General features: G+C 51.4%; 2 protein-coding genes across 2 annotated transcripts; one reads left to right on the plus strand and one right to left on the minus strand.

Moving 5' to 3' along the window:
• Positions 1 to 390: 390 nt before the first annotated feature.
• LOC34621406 lies at positions 391 to 2622 on the plus strand (the record flags this gene model as incomplete). Its single annotated transcript, XM_026333889.1, has 6 exons — positions 391 to 587; positions 691 to 741; positions 960 to 1144; positions 1303 to 1456; positions 1863 to 2040; positions 2174 to 2622. Coding segments are annotated over 6 exons (1214 nt in total), but the record flags the coding sequence as incomplete, so codon positions are not given.
• Positions 2623 to 3553: 931 nt separating this feature from the next.
• On the minus strand, positions 3554 to 16642 carry LOC34621405. The gene is made up of 20 exons (XM_026333888.1): positions 16321 to 16642; positions 16036 to 16145; positions 15712 to 15846; positions 15239 to 15370; positions 14615 to 14842; positions 13928 to 14357; positions 13584 to 13771; positions 13345 to 13431; positions 12863 to 13020; positions 12355 to 12441; positions 12010 to 12228; positions 11600 to 11753; positions 11328 to 11420; positions 10492 to 11011; positions 10183 to 10401; positions 9167 to 9435; positions 8699 to 9025; positions 8213 to 8476; positions 3819 to 4101; positions 3554 to 3600 (listed from the first exon to the last, which is right to left on the minus strand). Exons 1-20 carry the CDS (start codon positions 16640 to 16642, stop codon positions 3554 to 3556), a joined length of 4272 nt encoding a protein of 1423 aa, XP_026189673.1.
• Between the last annotated feature and the right edge of the window lie 924 nt (positions 16643 to 17566).

Genomic DNA, 17566 nt, shown 5'->3' on the forward strand with positions numbered 1-17566 from the left:
TTTTAGACAGAGTGCCTTCTAGTGTTTTAGATAGAGTGCCTTCTAGTGTTTTAGATAGAGTGCCTTCTAGTGCTTTAGATAGAGTGCCTTCTAGTGCTTTAGATAGAGTGCCTTCTAGTGTTTTAGATAGAGTGCCTTCTAGTGTTTTAGATAGAGTGCCTTCTAGTGTTTTAGATAGAGTGCCTTCTAGTGTTTTAGATAGAGTGCCTTCTAGTGTTTTAGACAGAGTGCCTTCTAGTGTTTTAGATAGAGTGCCTTCTAGTGTTTTAGATAGAGTGCCTTCTAGTGCTTTAGATAGAGTGCCTTCTAGTGCTTTAGATAGAGTGCCTTCTAGTGTTTTAGACAGAGTGCCTTCTAGTGTTTTAGACAGAGTGCCTTTTAGCGTTTTAGATAGAGTGCCTTCTAGTGCTTCAAATAGAGTGCCTTATATTGCTTTAAATGGAGTGCCTTCTAGTGCTCCTAATAGAGTGCCTTTTAGCGTTTTAGATAGAGTGCCTTCTAGTGTTTTAGATAGAGTGCCTTCTAGTGCTCCTAATAGAGTGTCTTCTAGTGCTCCTAATAGAGTGTCTTCTAGTGCTCCGAATAGAGTGCCTTCTAGTGCTCCTGGTCACACACATTTTTGCCCACTTGTCTTCTGCTGTTGCGGCTTGGCGTTTGCAGCCGGAGGCTCTGCCCTGCGCATCTCAAGAGCCTCCTCCGCAGGGTGTTCCTACACTTGGGGATGTCATACGATCTCGCTCGGTGAGACAGGTTGCTTGCTCTTGACTGGCTTCTTAAACTCCTCCTTTTCCTCCGTAGTTTGAAGCAAACCAAATCTGCGAGATTCGAGACCACCTCCAGGTGTCTCTTCTCTCGTCTCCTGCGTTGAAAGACAGCAGCAGCAGCAGCAGCCGCGCAACACGCCAGTGCCTTGTAGGTGACTGTACGTACAGCTGCTCTCCGTTCATTTTTGCGCTCAGGACCTGACGCTGTTTGGAAAAATGCTGGAAACTTCCCACATTGATCAGCTCATTCCCTGTCCCTTGACCTTCCTCACCATTACTGATGACAAGGCAAGGGATTATCAGGGGCGGAAGCCTCCGCCGTGTCTTGCAGCAGCTCTCGAGCGACCAGAAAATCAGGCAAATGTTCTCAAGCTTCTTGGGTAAGTCTGCTAAACGGAAAACAAGTGGACTGCTTGTTTCAGAACGCATCTGCATACACCCCCGTCTTAGCCTGAACGACACTCTAGGGTGCCTTGCAGCTCTCTAGGATCATTAATGCACGCACTGCAAGGGATCTTTTGCGGTCTTGCGCTTGCAGCCGTACGGCTGCTCTTGGAAAATTAGAGACTCTCCCCGTAGGATCGACCGTCCCTGTTTTGCATGGGAAACCAGGCACTGTAAGAGAGAGAGGCTCCTCGGTTACGTGGAACAACATTCAGCTGAGCGGCGAGAAGATCGTCTTCGACAGAGGAGTACGCAAGCACTCTACCACCACCGTTGCTGCTGTTTTTTTGTTGCTGGTTGTGTTGCTATTGCTTCAGTTCCTTTAGTTGCTGTTGGTGTGCTTTAGGTGCTATTTTCTTCATTTGCTTTTGTTGTTTCTGTTGCTGTAGTTGATTTTGTTGCTGCTGTTGTTGTCTCTGTTGGTGCACGAGTCAGTGTTGTTGTTGCTGCCGTACAGGAGTAGGGGAGTAAGAGAAGGCACGGGGGCAGCCTCCAAAAAAACACGTTGAACCGCTGTCAGTGTCGTTCAATACTGCTGATCTGCCTCAAACGCCAGAGAACGTGCACAGTTGTAAGACGCGAGTCAACTTGTGGCTGCACTTACTGGACAGGCGACTCCTTTTGCATCTGTTGCTGCGTTTATACGCTCTCCAGGTGATCTTTCTGATGAGTGGAAATGACATGTCGGATGCAGAAAGCCGCGAGCTGCTGCGTCTGATCGTATATTGGAGTTGCCTTCATGAATACTTGCAGCAGAATCCAGGCCTAACCCGTCTCGCGTTGATGATGGTAGACAATCGCAGGGCACTTCCCGTCCTCGGTATTCCTCCAGGTACAGAAAATGCTGCATGCAAGTTGAAAGGGGCTTTTTTAAACGTGTTTCGCCCTTTGATTTCTTCTTTCTGTCATGAAAATTGAACTTGAACTTTCCGCGCGAGCGAGCTGTTGCGGGGAGATGTCTGCAGGACCTCGCCCTGCGTGGGTAGCACGAGGAACGTCTGGATGGTTTCCTCCTCCTGGAGAAGCTGAAAGTCATCACGAGACGCAAGTGCTGCTAGACTATGACGGCTTTAGTCTGGACGGTGGCTTCTTCGGAGCTCCCGCGGGGGAAGAAGGCGGGGAGAGCTTTGATGGTGGTTCAGGAGGGGCGGAAGCTGGGGAGCAGCATCCAGTTGGTGGTAGCTCTGAGGAGGAAATTAATGAAGGGGAGCAACATCCTGTTGGTGGTAGCTCTGAGGAGGAAATTGATGAAGGGGAGCAACATCCTGTTGGTGGTAGTTCTGAGGAAGAAGCCTCAGCAGCCGAAGTGCTGCCGAACGCAGTCAAGATGCCTGCTGCTGTGGTAGAGACGGAGGAGGCCCCTCTCTTAGAGGCAGTGATGGAGGAGGGCAAGCCGACAGAAGACGTGGCGTAGAGGCAGTGCAAAATCCTCACAAGACCTTTTTCGTAGGACTGCACACCCGTCGCCGTGGGAAGACCTCTTGCGAGATCAAGACTTCTTTCCAGCACCAGCGGTAAGAAATTTTTCGCGACATAGAAGCGCAACAAGGTGCAGTGGACCTGAGGCGCAAAAAGGAGGCAAGCACGCTTCTGATGAACATGTATAGCAGTCCATTCAGAGGAAGCAGAGCAGCATATATTGGTATGACCATGGATGGTTTCCGCTGGAGAGAATGAGAAAGAGACAGAGAGAGAGCCGCAGCAGATTATTAACCGTTTTTTGTGGATTAAGCGGTGCCACAGGGACGCTTGTGGCAAGCACGGATGCAGTGCAAACTGCAAAAGAGGATGACAGCAAAACGCATTGTGATGATGCGAGAGCGGGGGCAGACGCTATGCTGAGAGACGCGAGTAACCCATGGCCATTATATATATATGGCTGAATAAGTAAGTGTATACACCCTCTTGGATTTTTACAGGCTTCTAGGCTTGGCAGACGCTTCACCTATAAGACACTACTCACCTCACGACTCTGCACGCAGGGGGTCCAGGTGTACATACCTCTCCCGTAACGAGTGCTGCAGTCTCTGCAGGAGCGGCTGCTGCTGCCTTGCAGCAAGGTTGCCGTGTGAAGTAGCATCTAAATTCGCCTCGCAACTCCGTCGGCTGCCTTTTTTGCCACATTCCACACGTGCACCCCGTAGATGCAAGTCTGCCGCAGCCCTTAAAGAGGGCTAAGGCCAAGCCTTTTATTGCCTCATTGAGGACGCGTCTCCTCAAGGAGGCAATAAAAGAGGCGGCGCTCAGAAGATTTTTATGTATTCCGTGTCAAAGAGCTCCTCTTTGGCTGTTGTGGGGTTCCACGCCTATGGGATCCCTCAATTGGCATTACAGGAACTTACTTTCTACCCTGTAGTTTTAGCTTCTCGTGCAACTGTTTCTCTCTTCCCATCTAGAGATCCTTGAGAGTACGCATGATGGAGGCCTGCCAATAGCCTCCTCCCCAGTCTGTGTGCAGCACTGCATGCTTAGAGTATCCTCAAACATCAAGTCTCAGCAGCAAGCACAAACATGCCCATCCACCACACATACCTGCCCCAAAGTAGGCAGCGGAAGCCTTTGCAGAGGGTTAGCGAGACAGATGCAGCATCGGCGTCACACCACTAGAACGCCGTAAGGCTGCGCTGTATTGCTCCCTTCGCAATGTGTGCCTTCGCTCAACCCGTAGTGGCAGCGGTGCTGCAGCCGCATGTATCCTCCCTGCCCCTTTGGGGCAGTACTGTAGAATGGTTTGCACACAACTGAGCCGCAGGAGGGTGGGAATAGGGCTAGAGCAAGGGACTAGAGGCTCATGAGTCTGCGACCTTCTGAATGCAATATAGGCGTCATACCACTTCATACACTCCAAAGGCCGAGCGACTTTTCTCATAGAATTCGCTATGTAGTTACTCAGCTGCCAAAAGGGCAGCCTCGGGGGAGTGATATCAAGCGGTAGCTGACATTGCAGACATATCGTCAACTACACATGAATCTGCATGCAGACCCATGAGCATTTGAGACTGAACCTCCATTCGATGCATACTCCATGCACGTGCAGTGTACAGATGCAGAGCTATATCAATAAATACTTGTTTATAGCTTGCTGCTATCGAATCTATAAATATATATATATATATATGGCTAGAATTGCACAATCAAATAGACGAGGCTTTTCTAAGGGATAGAAATGCCAAATCGCGGATGAGGTCGCGTACGTAGTTCCCTGCGTATGTCATTTTTTAGAGAGGGGCCTCTTACGCCTCATTGGATTTGGTTGCTGAGCCGTGCCCCCCTCCTCCCCTCTTAGCGGTCCATCAGTTGAGCGTAGCAGTGGCACTGCACGGCTGAAAACTCATACAAGAATGCTAACAAAAAGTGTTCGTATCATGAAGGACGTAGTTCCTTGAGCGTCGAACTGCTGGGGGGATGATGCCGAAAGTGTTTGGCGGCAATACCCCTATCTGCACATTACGTCGTGCGTGTGCATGCACTCGTCTACGCTTAAGTCTCGTTAAAGGGTGCACCTCGCTACGCGTGGCCCTATATTGCATTTGAATGCCCTCGCAGCTGCAAGAATTGCGCTCTCTTAAGCCAACGGTACGCCAAATGAGCGACAGTATGCATTTACTCCCATCGCTACATCTCGATTGAGATCCTACTCCTACTACCGTATGTCAACAGTTTTGTTGGTGCAATGACATGCGTTCGATGATTTCCAAGAGTCCCCTTAAGCGCAATATTTCCGCCTGCCTTCTCTGTGTTGCCAAGGTGTGCCAGTAACGAGTATGTACAGAATATGCATTTTTTATGAGTGCACACATTAGCTACACAATTTTTTATGAACACATTCCAAATCGTTTCCGTGTCTCGGTAGGCGACCTTTTGTAACAATCTCGCTGCACGATTGCAGCGGTGCCTCTGTCGAGCAGCAAAGCTCGCAAGCCAGGCGGCAGGCATCTCTCGTAGGGTCATGTCTTTCATGAAGGGAAGAGGGAAGGTTCGACAGGGCAGAGAGAGACAGATAATGACAAGGTGTGACAGGAAATACAGAACTGCGTCACTCAGCGCAGTAATTATTTGTACGAAATTCGACCCCTAGTGCAACACAGCGTTCTCATTTGGCCGCTGGCTCTCCCTGCTAGGGGCTGTGCGTATTGCCACATCATGCAAGCTTTGCAATGGAAAACAAAGCATGGACGAAGGTGTACAGTTTGAGAAGCTGCAGATACATAGGGTGCAAACTGCAGAGACGTCAGAGGTGGGGAGGCATAGTCAGAGACAAAGCGTGCTGCTGCCAACGTTTTAAGGCCATAGAAACTGTTGAACGAGCTACACAATGCTGGTTGACGAGCAGGAAGATGCCACTGTCGACGCCGCTGTTGATACAGCTGCTGCTGCTGCAGCACTCGGTGCCCAACATCCAAAACTGCTGCACGTGCTGTCAGCTTGCGGTTGCTGCCCGTAGACGGCTGCCAGCATCATCTGTTGCTGCTGAACTGCTCCGCTGTAGCAGCTGTACAGCTGTGAGCAGTCGAATCCAAGAGCTGCGTATTGCTGCTGCAGCTGCTGCTGATAGGCTTGTTGCTGCCACGCCTGAACAGCAGCAGCACACGCAGGAGCACGTCCAGCATCCAATCTCCACTTTTGCGTCTCCACTCTTCTCCACTACGCCTTTTCCTGCTGCTGCTGCTGCCTTTGCAGCAGCTTTTCAGAGGATCTCCTCAGGAAGATCGCTCGCTGTGCGCTTCTTCTTTTCCACGCCGCTTCCCCCTTTTCCCTTTTCGCCCCCCCTTAAGCCGTTTCCTCTCCAGCTGCTGGAGTCAACCTGCTGCTTCATGACTCGCTGCCAACAGCAGCAGCAGCAGGAAGAAGACTCGAAGTCATCAATCACTACACCACGCAGAAACACGTATACAGTACATACAGATGCACTAGTTGCACATGCATATATAGGTATGTATACATATACATGCATATATATATATGTATTTATATATATGGATATATACATGTTATGATGTCTGCGTCGGAGCTTCCACATCCCAACGTCGAGGCCGTCTGGTTCTTGCCACAGGCTGCAGCGATATTCCTCGTGTGTTGCTGCTGTTGCTGCCAGCGTTGGATCTGTTGCTGCTGTTGCTGCAAGCGTTGGATCTGTTGCTGCTGGTGGTCTGCTGCTGCATGCAGCCGCAGGGAGACTGCGCAATGAAGCATGCCGCTGTGTTTTTTTCTGCGCCGTTGAGAGCTGCAGAGACACTCCACTGAGCCCATGGAGAGAAGGGGCTGGAGGCGTATTGCAGTCTCAGCTGTTTGCTCGTGGTAGTGTTGCCAGATGTTGTTGCTCTTGCTGCTCTTGCTGCTGCCTCTGTCGAGGCAGAGCTGCAGGAGAGGGCAACGCGTTTACAGTACGGAGAGATTCCCAGGTGTGGACTGTCATCAGCCGTGATCAAGATATGAGAAACAGCTTGTTTTTTGCCAGCTTTTTCCCCGTACAGCTGCGTGTGAGCCTCCAGAATTCCAGCAGTGCCGTCCTCTCTGCAGCCGCTGGATGCGAAGGAACTTGAAGTGACGGAGCAGCCATACGCCTCTGTGGCAGTAGTAGGCGTCGCAGACACCGAGTGGCTGTTAAAGCCATGTTTCTTCCGCTTTTTTTTCGCGCTGCTGAGGCTTTTATCTGCCTTCTGCGAAGGATCGTCTGCATGCGGTGTTGCAGCAGCAGCCGCCGCACGCCTCGCCGTTGAAACGAGAGAGGGCAGGCTGCTGCTGCTGCCTAGCGCGTCTTGCTGCAGCAGTGTCATCATCAGGGTATGCTGCACTGGCAACGGCAAGGGGCAGCAGCAGCCGCAGACACCGCAAGAGCTGCGAAGAGGAGCAGCTGCAAGCGAGATCGCTGCCGCAATCAGCTTCAGCGAGGCGGCAGCTTGCTGCACGAGGGTAGGCCCCACAACGGCACGCAACAGCTGCTGCAGCTTCACGCTGCTCGTGCCTGGGTAGCTTCGCAGCAGCAGCAAAACCACCCCCACGGCATGAACGGAGGGAGACAAAAAGACAGAGGCAGGATGGGGGGACGTCACGAGCAGTCGCAGCAGCACCTGCGGGAGACGTTTCCCGCCTTTCAGATCCGTAGGCTCTACGACGGGCAGGAGTGCAGGCAGCAGTTGCATCGCAGCAGCATGTTCAGCTGCTACGACTTGTTCAGTAGAGGCCTCCTGGAAGAATTTTAGTCTTGGTGAGGATTTTGAACGATCCTCAGTCTCCATGGCACTGCTTTCTGCGCCTGGAGAGACTGGTGCGCTGCGGCTCGGGGTGTCACTACACCTGCCGGTACAGCAGCAACTTGCACATGATCCCTGTGGCAGCTGCATCCATTGCGCTCCATACTTGCTGCTGCGAAGTTTCAGTGCCTCCAGAATCCACAACAGCAAATTGCTGCTGCTGGACTGCGAGGCTATGTCACCATCACCTCCAGCAGCAGCACCAACACTTGCTGCTGCTGCTTGCTCATCGCCGCATGCAGCAGGCTTTGGATCGAAGTTGCTGATGCTACCCCACGCGTAAAGCTCTAGCCATCCAGTGAAAGGGAAAGGCAGCCAGACTTCTGGTAAAATAGCTTCCTTGCGCAACACCAACTGCTGCACTGCTTTCTGAAGAGGCAGATCCTGCTGCTCCTCCCGGTGCAACGCCTTACACGTGCGAGAACAATACTTAGTTGTCCATACATGACGTAACAGGGGAGGAATGTTCATAGATACAGAACACGAGTGATGCCGTTCATGTTGTTGCTGCTGATTCTGCTGATTCTTCTGCTGTATCTCCAACAGTGAATCTGCACCCGCTACTTCTACCACCGATGCCGCTGCTGCTGCTGCTGCTGCTGCAGCAGCCGCTGCCTTGCGCTTTGCTGTGTATTGTTGGATGTACTGCGTTGTTGCTCGCGCTGCGAGCTGCCGCGTATCAAATCCTGGTGTAACCTCGATCTGCCTCAGTGCTAGAGAAATACACAAGCATCCGAGTCGCTGCAGAACTGGCAATGGATGCGGATTGATGTCTTCTTCTTTAGCGTCGCCTTTGCCTGCTTCGACGCCCCTCTGTGTCTGCGATGACGACGGAGTCACCACCCCCCACAGCACACGTGCAACACGCGCTCTGTCTGCTTCTGCCTTTGCCTCTGAATCATCCTGCTTTTGTACAGCAGCTTTCTCTCCAAGCCTTTTTGCCGAAGAATCTGCAGCAGGTGTAGGCGTTTCAGCATCGAAAAGCACTTCCGGAGGGGGCTGCCAGCGATGCCACTCCAGAAGCAGCCACCCCATGTACCGCACGGCTAAGAAAGACACCTCCGAGTGTATGTCCAGCAGGTTGCACAGTGAAAATACAAAATCTCTGGCAGCAGCAAAGGAGATCCAGTCTTGGCGCAGAGCTGTAAGACCAGGAAGATAGGAGTTAAGGGGAGACGCAGCAGTCTTCGTGGCTGCAGCTTTCGCTGCAGCGAGAAGCGGCAGCTGCTCCTCAACCTCGCAGACGGCAGCCTCCAAAGACGCTGCTGCTGCCTCGTAGCACAGACAGCCAACAACTTCGCCGAAAGAGAGCGACTTCAGTGCCTCTGGAGCAGGAGGGCAAAGAGATCCACACTCCAAAGCCACACGCAGATTGTGCAAGGAAAAACTGCGCATGAAGGAGAGGCCTCTACCCGCTTCTGCAATGTGTCTGCCTATCAGCTGCTTGACAGGCAGCCGCTGGGGAGACGATACGGCGAGACTTTCTGACGACGTCTCAGTTTCCTCAGTTGCTGCCACGGAGTCAGAGGCAACCGTTGAAGCTGGACTGCTGTTGATCGTCAGCTGAGACGCAGGGGGGGGAGCTTTTAGTGCGTGTTGCTGTTGTTGTTCTGAGTGCTCTTGATGATGATGCTCCTGCTCCTGATTCTGATGATGATGCTCGTGATCCTGATCCTGCTCTTGATGCCGATGCTGTTGCATTGCAAAAGCATCCATCCCTGCTGTCAAAACAACCCCACCCTCCACTGCACAGTCCTCAGAAACTGCACTTGCTGGAGCTTCCGCCGCCAAAAACTGCACAGCAGCGTCCATCTGGGGCATAGTCGAGGAAAATGACTCTTCGGCAGACTCTAGAGGATCCCTCGCAGCAATGCTGCTATCGAGGTGCAAGGCAGACACAGCCGCAGCAGCGGCATCTTCCCATGGAACGCTACAGGGGTTGCTGCTGCTCCAATAGTCGACACTGCGAATGCCTCTCACACTTTTCTGCTCAACACTCAAAGGACTGCAGGAAACGCTGCAGGATGAGACACTGCTGCGGCTGCTGTTGCTGCTGCTGCCTCTTAAAAGCCCCAAAGACGCATGAGCTTCTCCCGGTGTTGCTGCTGTCTTGAGCGTGGCGTTGCATGCGGCAAGCGCGCGTTCACCTGCTGGCGAGAGCCGTCCTGCATGATGCAATAAATGCTGCTGCTGTTGCTGTTGCTCTTTCTGCATCTCCTCTTCTTCCTGACGCTGCTGCACTTCGCTCAGAATGAGTGCTTGCTGCTGCAGCAAAAGCTGATCGTGCGGTTGGTGTTGCACGAGAGGCTGCTGATGCAAGGAGACTTGCTGCTGTCGCAATTCTTCTCCAAGAGTTTTCAGCAGATTTTCATCGTCTTGCCGCCGAATTTCGAGTTGCTGAGGGGGCGATTCCTGCTCCTTCTCGCCTTTCCTCGACTGCTGCTGAGGGCGTAAAGCCGCATGCTCATGACAATCTTCGCCTTCCTGCAGAGACTTCTGCTGCTCTTGCTGCTGCAGCAGCTGCGGAGCCTCCAAAGCGAGCTGCTGCTGAGTCGCCTTTAGCGGCTGTAGTAAGGCGGGTAGGACTGGCGTCGAAGGAGACTGCTGCAAATAATCGTCTGTGAAAGGGAGAAGGAGAGATCCTGGAGATCCAGGAGATGAAACTGGGCAGAAGGCAGCGATGCTGCTGCATAAAGCGGCGAAGGCAGCAGGTGTGCTGCATGCTGTCAACGCCATCATGACTGCAGGGGAAGTTTGACGGCAGGGGTCTATGGCTTTGGCGATTGCCGCTGCTTGAGGTGTCGCTTTGGCTGTTGTTAGTGTTTCGTTTTGATGAGCTGTTGAAACGTCTTCAGATTGCCATGAAGCTCCACGCCAAGGCCAAAGAGGTGTGCGTTCTGCGATTGCTGTACATACACCTGACGCGGCAGCGGAAGTACCTGGGGTTGCCCTCTTAGGGGGTGATGACTGCGAGCTCCATGCAGCAGTTGTAGAGAAAGAATTAGCAGCAACAGCTGCTGCTACGGCACCTGCAGCTGCTGCTGAGGCGAAAGAGGGGGTTGACGCGTGGAGATACTGGAGAATTCCATCATCCGTAATGAGCAGAGCAGACGGCGTGAAAGATGCTTCCTTTGGGATGCTGTTACGGGTGCTGATGTAGCTGCTAGCGACAGAGCTCCAGTTCCTGCTGCAGCAAGCTGTGCTGCTGGAATGGCTGCAAGCTGCTGCTGGCGAGACTGCGTCAAAGGACCATGCTAGAGGGTGAGAGGAGCAAGAGTCTGCCGCTGCTGCTGGGGAAGCTGCAGCAGCAGTAGCAGCAGCAGCGGGAGATAGCAGCTTGTGTGTGCTAGAAAAAACACTAACCTCTGCGCTTGCTTGAGATTCTCCGTTGCACCAATCTGTTGCTGAAGCTGCTGCTACTGTAGGACCTTCATTCTCCTTCTCTCCGTAAGGCAGCAGCAGCTGCTGCGGGAGACGTCGCAGTTCTACATTTGCTAAAAGCGCATCGATCTCTTCCTTGTGCTTCTCTAAAAAGGCTGTTGCTGCATCCTGTCAGGTGGCAGTACGGAGCACCCAAAGTCGCAGCAAAGGCTTCACTAAAAAAAAAGCGCGGGAGAAAGAGGGAGAGAGATAGCGAGAGATAGATAGACAGACAGACAAAAGAGACAGATAGGCAAAACAGAAAAAATAGAGAAAGAAAAGCGGGAGAAAGGGATGGAGGGTAAGTTGCTGCTACTTAGAGGTAAGCTATCTACAGCTACACAGGCGTGTCATCTATCCTAGCTATTTTGCAAGGAGCTGGGAAACACGCCGTATAAGCCAAGCGCAATCGATCCTTTGGGTGTTCGTTTCTCTCCTGACGTACTCTTGCGGCATAAAGAGTCTCCGTGGAAGCGCCGTAAAACTCACAGAGATGAATCTGCAGCTTTAGAACTTGCCACCGAAGCCACACATCCGCCTGAGTCACAGCAATGTTTCCACCAGCTGTGTTTGACTATTGTGTTGCGAAGCGACTGATCGAAGAAGAATGAGCTCAGAGGCTACCTTTAGCGTGCAGCTGATGCACATATGTATATATATATATTATTTATATATAACTTAAAGTGCTGAAAGCTCTACGGGTTCAGCAGGACTGACATCTGAGTTGGAGAGGACATCAGAAAGGAGGTGCCTGCATGCAGAGAGTATTTTTTGCGGATCTCCTGCGTGTTGCTGTTGCTGCAGTCGAAGTTGCAGCAACAGGAGTGGTAGGCTCTTGGGGAGCGATTCTCGAGCTCGCGCCAGGATGCAGCTGCAACAACACGCAGAAGTAGGCAGTGGACCACTCAGTTTCCAGAGTTTGCGAGCGGCATTCAAACGCATGCAGAAACGAAAGCCTCAGCACGCGTTATTATAGTGCTTCCTACTAATAAGCGACTTTTAGTCTGTAATCTAAAGCCTCCCTGCACTAAGACACCTCCTATCCCTTCCTGCTGCCCTGCACACGCATCGGCAGCGACCCTACTGACGACAACAATACTTCTTCCTCCTCTCGGTTTGAAACGCACAGTGCTTTTTTGGTATCTCCCTCGTGAAAAGCAACCAACTTGGCTCTGTAGAGATGTATCAGCTCTGCACAGGGGGCATTGTCTCGGTACTTGTCGGCTGCCTCCTGCAGGAGCAGCAACGCGTGACTCAAGCCGTCGGTTGCTGTCTCAGGAGGATGCCGCAGAGAGAATTGCAGCAGCGCCACGAAATACTTGAGAGAAGCCGCATCCATGGGAGGCCTATTATGCATACGCAGCAGCAGTGCAGTTTTCAGCGAAGTTACTGTGTTGCGAGGCGGTCGGTGGGTGCGTGTACGGTCATCACATGGCGGCCTCCGGGTGTCTGTGCATCTCAATTCAGCTTACCTGACAAGGGCCTCAAATTCCCTTGCAGCCTCCTTGAAACGGCCGCAAGCCTCCAATTGTGAGGCGTAAACGCATGCCATGTCCCTCCTAAAGAAAGAAATGCGCAGCAGACAAGATCAGGAACGAGGAGCTGAGACGGCCTCTGTGCACACAGAGGCCGAAATCATGACCTAAATGGCACTAAATACATGAATACATACATAAATTCATTATGATATGCATAAATACATATATTAATGTATATATTAATATAATACATACATACAGGAGGTGACAAGTAGAGGGCAAGACATCTACCGCCGTCTCTTTTTGCATCTTTCCGCACACACACCGCAAAAGCAGAGGGCTGTTATTTGCAGCCCTGTTACGGTTTCCAAGGGTGGCCTTGGCATTGAGAAGTAGAATTAACGTAAACAAAAAACGCAGTGCGCAGTCTTCAACCTGGAGGCTGTTCTTTCCAGCGTGCAGCAAAAGCTGCGACGCTGCGAAATTTCTAATGCTCACGTACCGCCGCTTCAGAACCTTTGTCGTACCAAACTCAAGAAGACTTAAAGCGTCATCTACGCTCTTTTGTTTCCTTTGCTTAGCACATCGAAGCCAAAATTCCGGATAGCAGGCGCACACTTCCAGACAGCGGCGTTGCAGCAGGTCCAGGCGCTCTGGTGCCTGCAATTCCCAGTGTTCAGACAGCCGCAGAAGCACACATACACACACATATAGACGCACCCGCAGCAGGTAAAGATGTAGGAGGTGACATCAGGTATGTATCGCGCTTGCAGAAGCAAAAGCAGGAGATACCGCTGTGAGCGGTCAACTCTATTCCTCAGAAGGCTTCGCTGCACATGCCCTGCTGAGCAGTACTACATCGTGTGTTTCCAGAATAATCCTGCCATTTGCTGTGGGAAAACAGGTTGCATGTCTATGCATGTCCAAGGGCGGTTTAAGCAGAAAGTAAAGCTGCTTTGCTGCAAAGATTTCATGAAAGCTTACATTTTTTTCTTCAAAGTCAAGGTACTCTCGCCATGCACAGAGGCGGCGGGGGGCGAGAGGATCGGGATGCCAAAACCATCGGTGTGTCTGCAGTAGCAGGAAAGAAAAAGCACAAGATCATGCATCTTGCTCGCTGTATTTCAGCGCTGCTACTGAGACGTTTTACTGCAGAAGATTCCACATGTACGCTTAGGAAGCGTTTTTTTAACGTGTCAGCACTAGCTAGGCCCCTGTGCTGCGTTTATGGCTGGCTGCTTGTACTGACCGCTCGCTCGAAGGGTCTTCTCTGTTCTGCCTGCGCCAAAGTTGCATCTAGCAACTCCCTCAACAGCTGCCAGCACTCCTTGTCTACAGCATTCAGGGAGGCCAAGGCTGACACTGCAGGCAGCGCACAGCAAAGGACTTGTTGGAGCGCACTGTCTTGCATCTCAAAAGAGGGCAGCAAAACACGGAAGTGCAGTAGCTTGTTTTAGCAGCACTCTAGCAATAAATACTAGCCTCCCCCGCAGCAGCAGCAGCACTATCGCAACACCAAGTAATTCCAAAGATGCACAAACAGACAGCGCTGGTAACTAACAAGTACAGGCACTGCCCTTAGCGACAGCAGCATTATCAATCGCGGCATTAGAGGGCTTGCCTTTTTCCTTGATTGCGGCTCTTTCGGCTGCTGGATCTGCAGATGAAACTTGTTCTGCTGTCGCTGCTGCATCGATAGCAAGCTGCAGATCTTGAAGCGTCGTGCTCTTCTGCTGCTGCAGCCGCTGCAGCAGCTGTGGCAGCAACTCATCGCCAAGGAGATCATACACGTCAAACAGCGTGGAGGGGCCCCCCCCCTTTGTGCTGCTGCTGCCTCCATCCCCGAAGGGCCCCTCCGAGTTTCCCCCTAGCCGAGGGCCCCTCCGACTCTTGATGCTGCTGCGACTGCCCTTCTCAACCAAAGTCTTGAGCCTTTCCCAGCTCAAGTCGGATGCCTCTAAAGGCGTGCGGAGCAGCTGGAAGTACAGCATGCGCAGCTGGAGCACAGGCGCAGAAGCAGAGGATCTACAAAGTGTTTTATACAGCAGGGGCTCATCAGCAACAGCAGCACACAAGTGAAGATCTGTGACACAGGCTTCTCTTGCTCTTGCTCTGCCACTTCTTGATAAAAAAAGGCCCCCCCAGTCCCTACATTCTAACAGCATTTGCACTGCCAAGTCTGTGTAGTTTAGCTTGCACATGCATGCACGCCTTGCTACTCCATCTAAAAGCCTTTAAATCGCTCTCCACCTACCCTTTCCAGCGCAGTTTGCATGCGCGCTCGGTTGATGTCAGTCAGACTTTCGGGGGCTTCTCTCTCCTGGCACTTGTTTTCGAACTTTTGTACAGCGCTGCCTTGAGGCTCTTCCTTGAAAATTCCCTGCTCAGCTGAAATTATTTTCTCGCGTGCTGTAAAGAGTTCTTCCTCTTCCCAGTCCAGAATACTCTGCCACAGAGGCCACGCTTTCCAGTGTGCTCCTGCCTGAGAAGGCGTGTCGCAGCGGGAAGTTATCAGCCTATGATGCGCCTTTTTAAACCTCTTCAAAGAGGAGGCTCGAAACCAAGCAAACAGAGACTTCTCTACAGGCCGTAGGAGGAGGGCAGCGTTCCTGCTCGCAGTTACTCGCCCTTGCGGCGGCATAAAAGAAGCAGTTTTTTTGTATGAGGCCTCCCTTGAGAAGCATAATGCTGCACGACAGCCTGAGTCTCCTCATAAAAATATCTGCATGTTGTTGCTGCAAAGGGTTGCAAAAAGGTTTCTTGGCGTGTGGCGCATGTGGTCTCCTGCTAGGAAGAATACGCGGCGGCTATCGGTAGACAGAGTAGTAGGAGCTAGAACCCTTAGTTTTTTTTCACGCATCAGGATTTTAAAGCTCACGCGTTCTATAGCCTGATCCATCCTGGCTCTGATAAGATGCGGAGGAAGAGAGGCGAAGTCGTGCATCCACTCAAAGTAGGCCGTCCATATAAGAGGGTTGTGTCCAACGAACTCTAGAGAACGCTCAAACACCTGAGAAGACACGAGAAAAAAACATGCAAAGTGAGGGTCTCTGGAGGCAGAGAGAGAGAGAGAAAGACGCAGACAGACAGCAGCAAAGAGAACTTGGAAAAAGTACGGCTAATTTCTGGCTAGGATGCAAACAAAGCCTAGCAGAGGGCAGCAGACAAGAGGCTTAAAAAGCGCATCCAAGAACGGTGTCATGGAAGGGAAAGCAGCAACAGCAGCAGTAGCAAACAAAGAGCTTCCGTTCGGGGACACACTTAGCACAAAGTGCAGCATGAGGGGCTCATTAAAATCAAGAAAAAATACATAAAAGATCGAGGAGGCAGCACCCGAGCAAACGCGCTAACCTCTTCACATTTGTTCCAGTCTCCCTTTTTGTCGCATTGCAGTTTGGCGAGCTTTTTCCAGTAGCCGAATAAGAGAGGAAATTCAAACAAAAGCCTCTCGAGAGCACTTTCGTACTCGTCTAGCCTCTCGGGGTCCTGCGAGAATGAGTGAACAAGTGGCGTAATTTTTAGTTTCGGGGGGAAGCTCCTGGCTGCTACAATACCTTTTCTGGCAGCATGCAGGATCACCTGGAGGCTGCTTTTTCGCCGATCAAACGGGTTAAAAGCAAGCAACAAAACAAATATAGCGTAAACAGTGAGCTTGCAACAGGCTAGGAGACTTACAGCAGCAGAAAGTGCAGAGACGAGGGCTTGTAGAGCTTCATAGGAATAAGGGGCCTGGTCAGCTTGCTTGAGAAGCTCCCCTATCTCATCCCTTCTCTCTGTGTATCCGTCTAAATCACCGACTCCTCCTTCATCAAGTGCATCTGTGAGTCAAGGCAGAGGCGCAAATGGGGAGATAATTAATCCAAAAAGGAGGGAGCTGACGAAGAAGGGTAGGTAAGTACATGCTGGGCAAGGGTGGCGGGTATGGAAAGGAGGAGGGAAACAAATCAGAGGCAGCCAGACCTGGAGCGAATACTTCGTCTTCATCAGCGGCATCATTGGCAACGGAATTGGAAACCTTTGACGTTCTCTTCCTTTTCCCAGAGATTGCTTCCTTTTGTTGGTGCTGCTCCTCTTGCTGCTGCGACGGTACGCGATGGGCAGAGTATTGCTTTGCAGCTGCTTCCCAGTCGACAGGGGCCGCTGTACCATTCTGATGATACTGTGAGAAGTTCAAGTGGAACGGTAGCTGAATCCCAACACCCGCAGCGCAGCAATGCATTGGTGGCTCATACTCGCCCCAGCAGCTTATGGGGAAATACATAATTAGGATTTGTGGGTTCATGTTTGCCACGGTTTCTCTAGGGATAATTTCAGCATTGTTCCTTTCACAGGGCCGTGAGCACTGCCTGGAGTTTGCACGTGATGGTTGAGGTGTCCGGCCAGCTGCGAGGGACATGTATGGATATTGAACAAGGCAAATGCTATAGGTGCATACTAGAGCCCTTCATAGGCTTTTTCCAAAACTTACCATCTCGGAACCTTTACCTTTCTGATAAAGAAGAGCTGGAGTAGGAGGAAAGTGACAACGAAACGGACGGTAGGGTCACGTCTGCCTCCCTGAAGCAGGGTGTGGAGCGTCAGGGAACACCGGGGAAATCGGTATAAAACGAGCGCAAAATAACATTCAGAATTTCAGAAAAGCATTTGAGAGAGTACTAGAAGTGAAAAGAGAGGGGTTGTCTATGTGCCATAGCCTGCCCACGGTGAACTCAACAACCTATCCTGCACGATGATATGGGCGCTGAATAAATGACGAAAGACAATAAAGCAAATCATGAAATTCAGTATTGAACAGACTTTTTACAACTTCTATACTGTATTGAATCAGTGAAAGGTGTCGTTCCAGTCGAATGCCACGTACTTCGTTTTCTCGTGCCGCCACTGCTCGCGGGGTGGGGGTGGTATGAAATCATCGTAACGACCACTAAGCCCCAAACACAATCCTCAAGAGGTCTTTCGAAACCATTCAAGGCTAATAAAATGCTCTGAACCACATGCTGTGGAACTTGACGCAAAAACCCTCCAAGAGGCTTCGCCATCCTCGTCGACTTGTTGCCGGTTTGTAGTACCTGGTAAAATACCAAAAGCTATTCCGACTTTTTCGAGCGCTCAGTCGGATTCATACTGGGACAAAATACTCAAAGCTTGAGCAGCCGTAAACTATGCATTTATCTGCCCGGCACAAACACGAGAGCTATCACAGTGC

This window comes from Cyclospora cayetanensis, unplaced genomic scaffold (assembly GCF_002999335.1).
Source record: "Cyclospora cayetanensis isolate NF1_C8 unplaced genomic scaffold, CcayRef3 CcayRef3_contig_319, whole genome shotgun sequence".
NCBI lineage: Eukaryota > Apicomplexa > Conoidasida > Eucoccidiorida > Eimeriidae > Cyclospora > Cyclospora cayetanensis.

Bases quoted from the DNA above. Each gene is read 5' to 3' on its own strand.
- LOC34621405 (XM_026333888.1), bottom strand. From the start codon at position 16,642: ATGAACCCACAAATCCTAATTATGTATTTCCCCATAAGCTGCTGGGGC. The intron at 13,021-13,344 runs GTAAGCTTTCAT...TGGGAATTGCAG, and splicing joins TTGACTTTGAAGAAAAAAAT to GCACCAGAGCGCCTGGACCT. The intron at 12,442-12,862 runs GTACGTGAGCAT...TTCTTTCTTTAG, and splicing joins ACAAAGGTTCTGAAGCGGCG to GAGGGACATGGCATGCGTTT.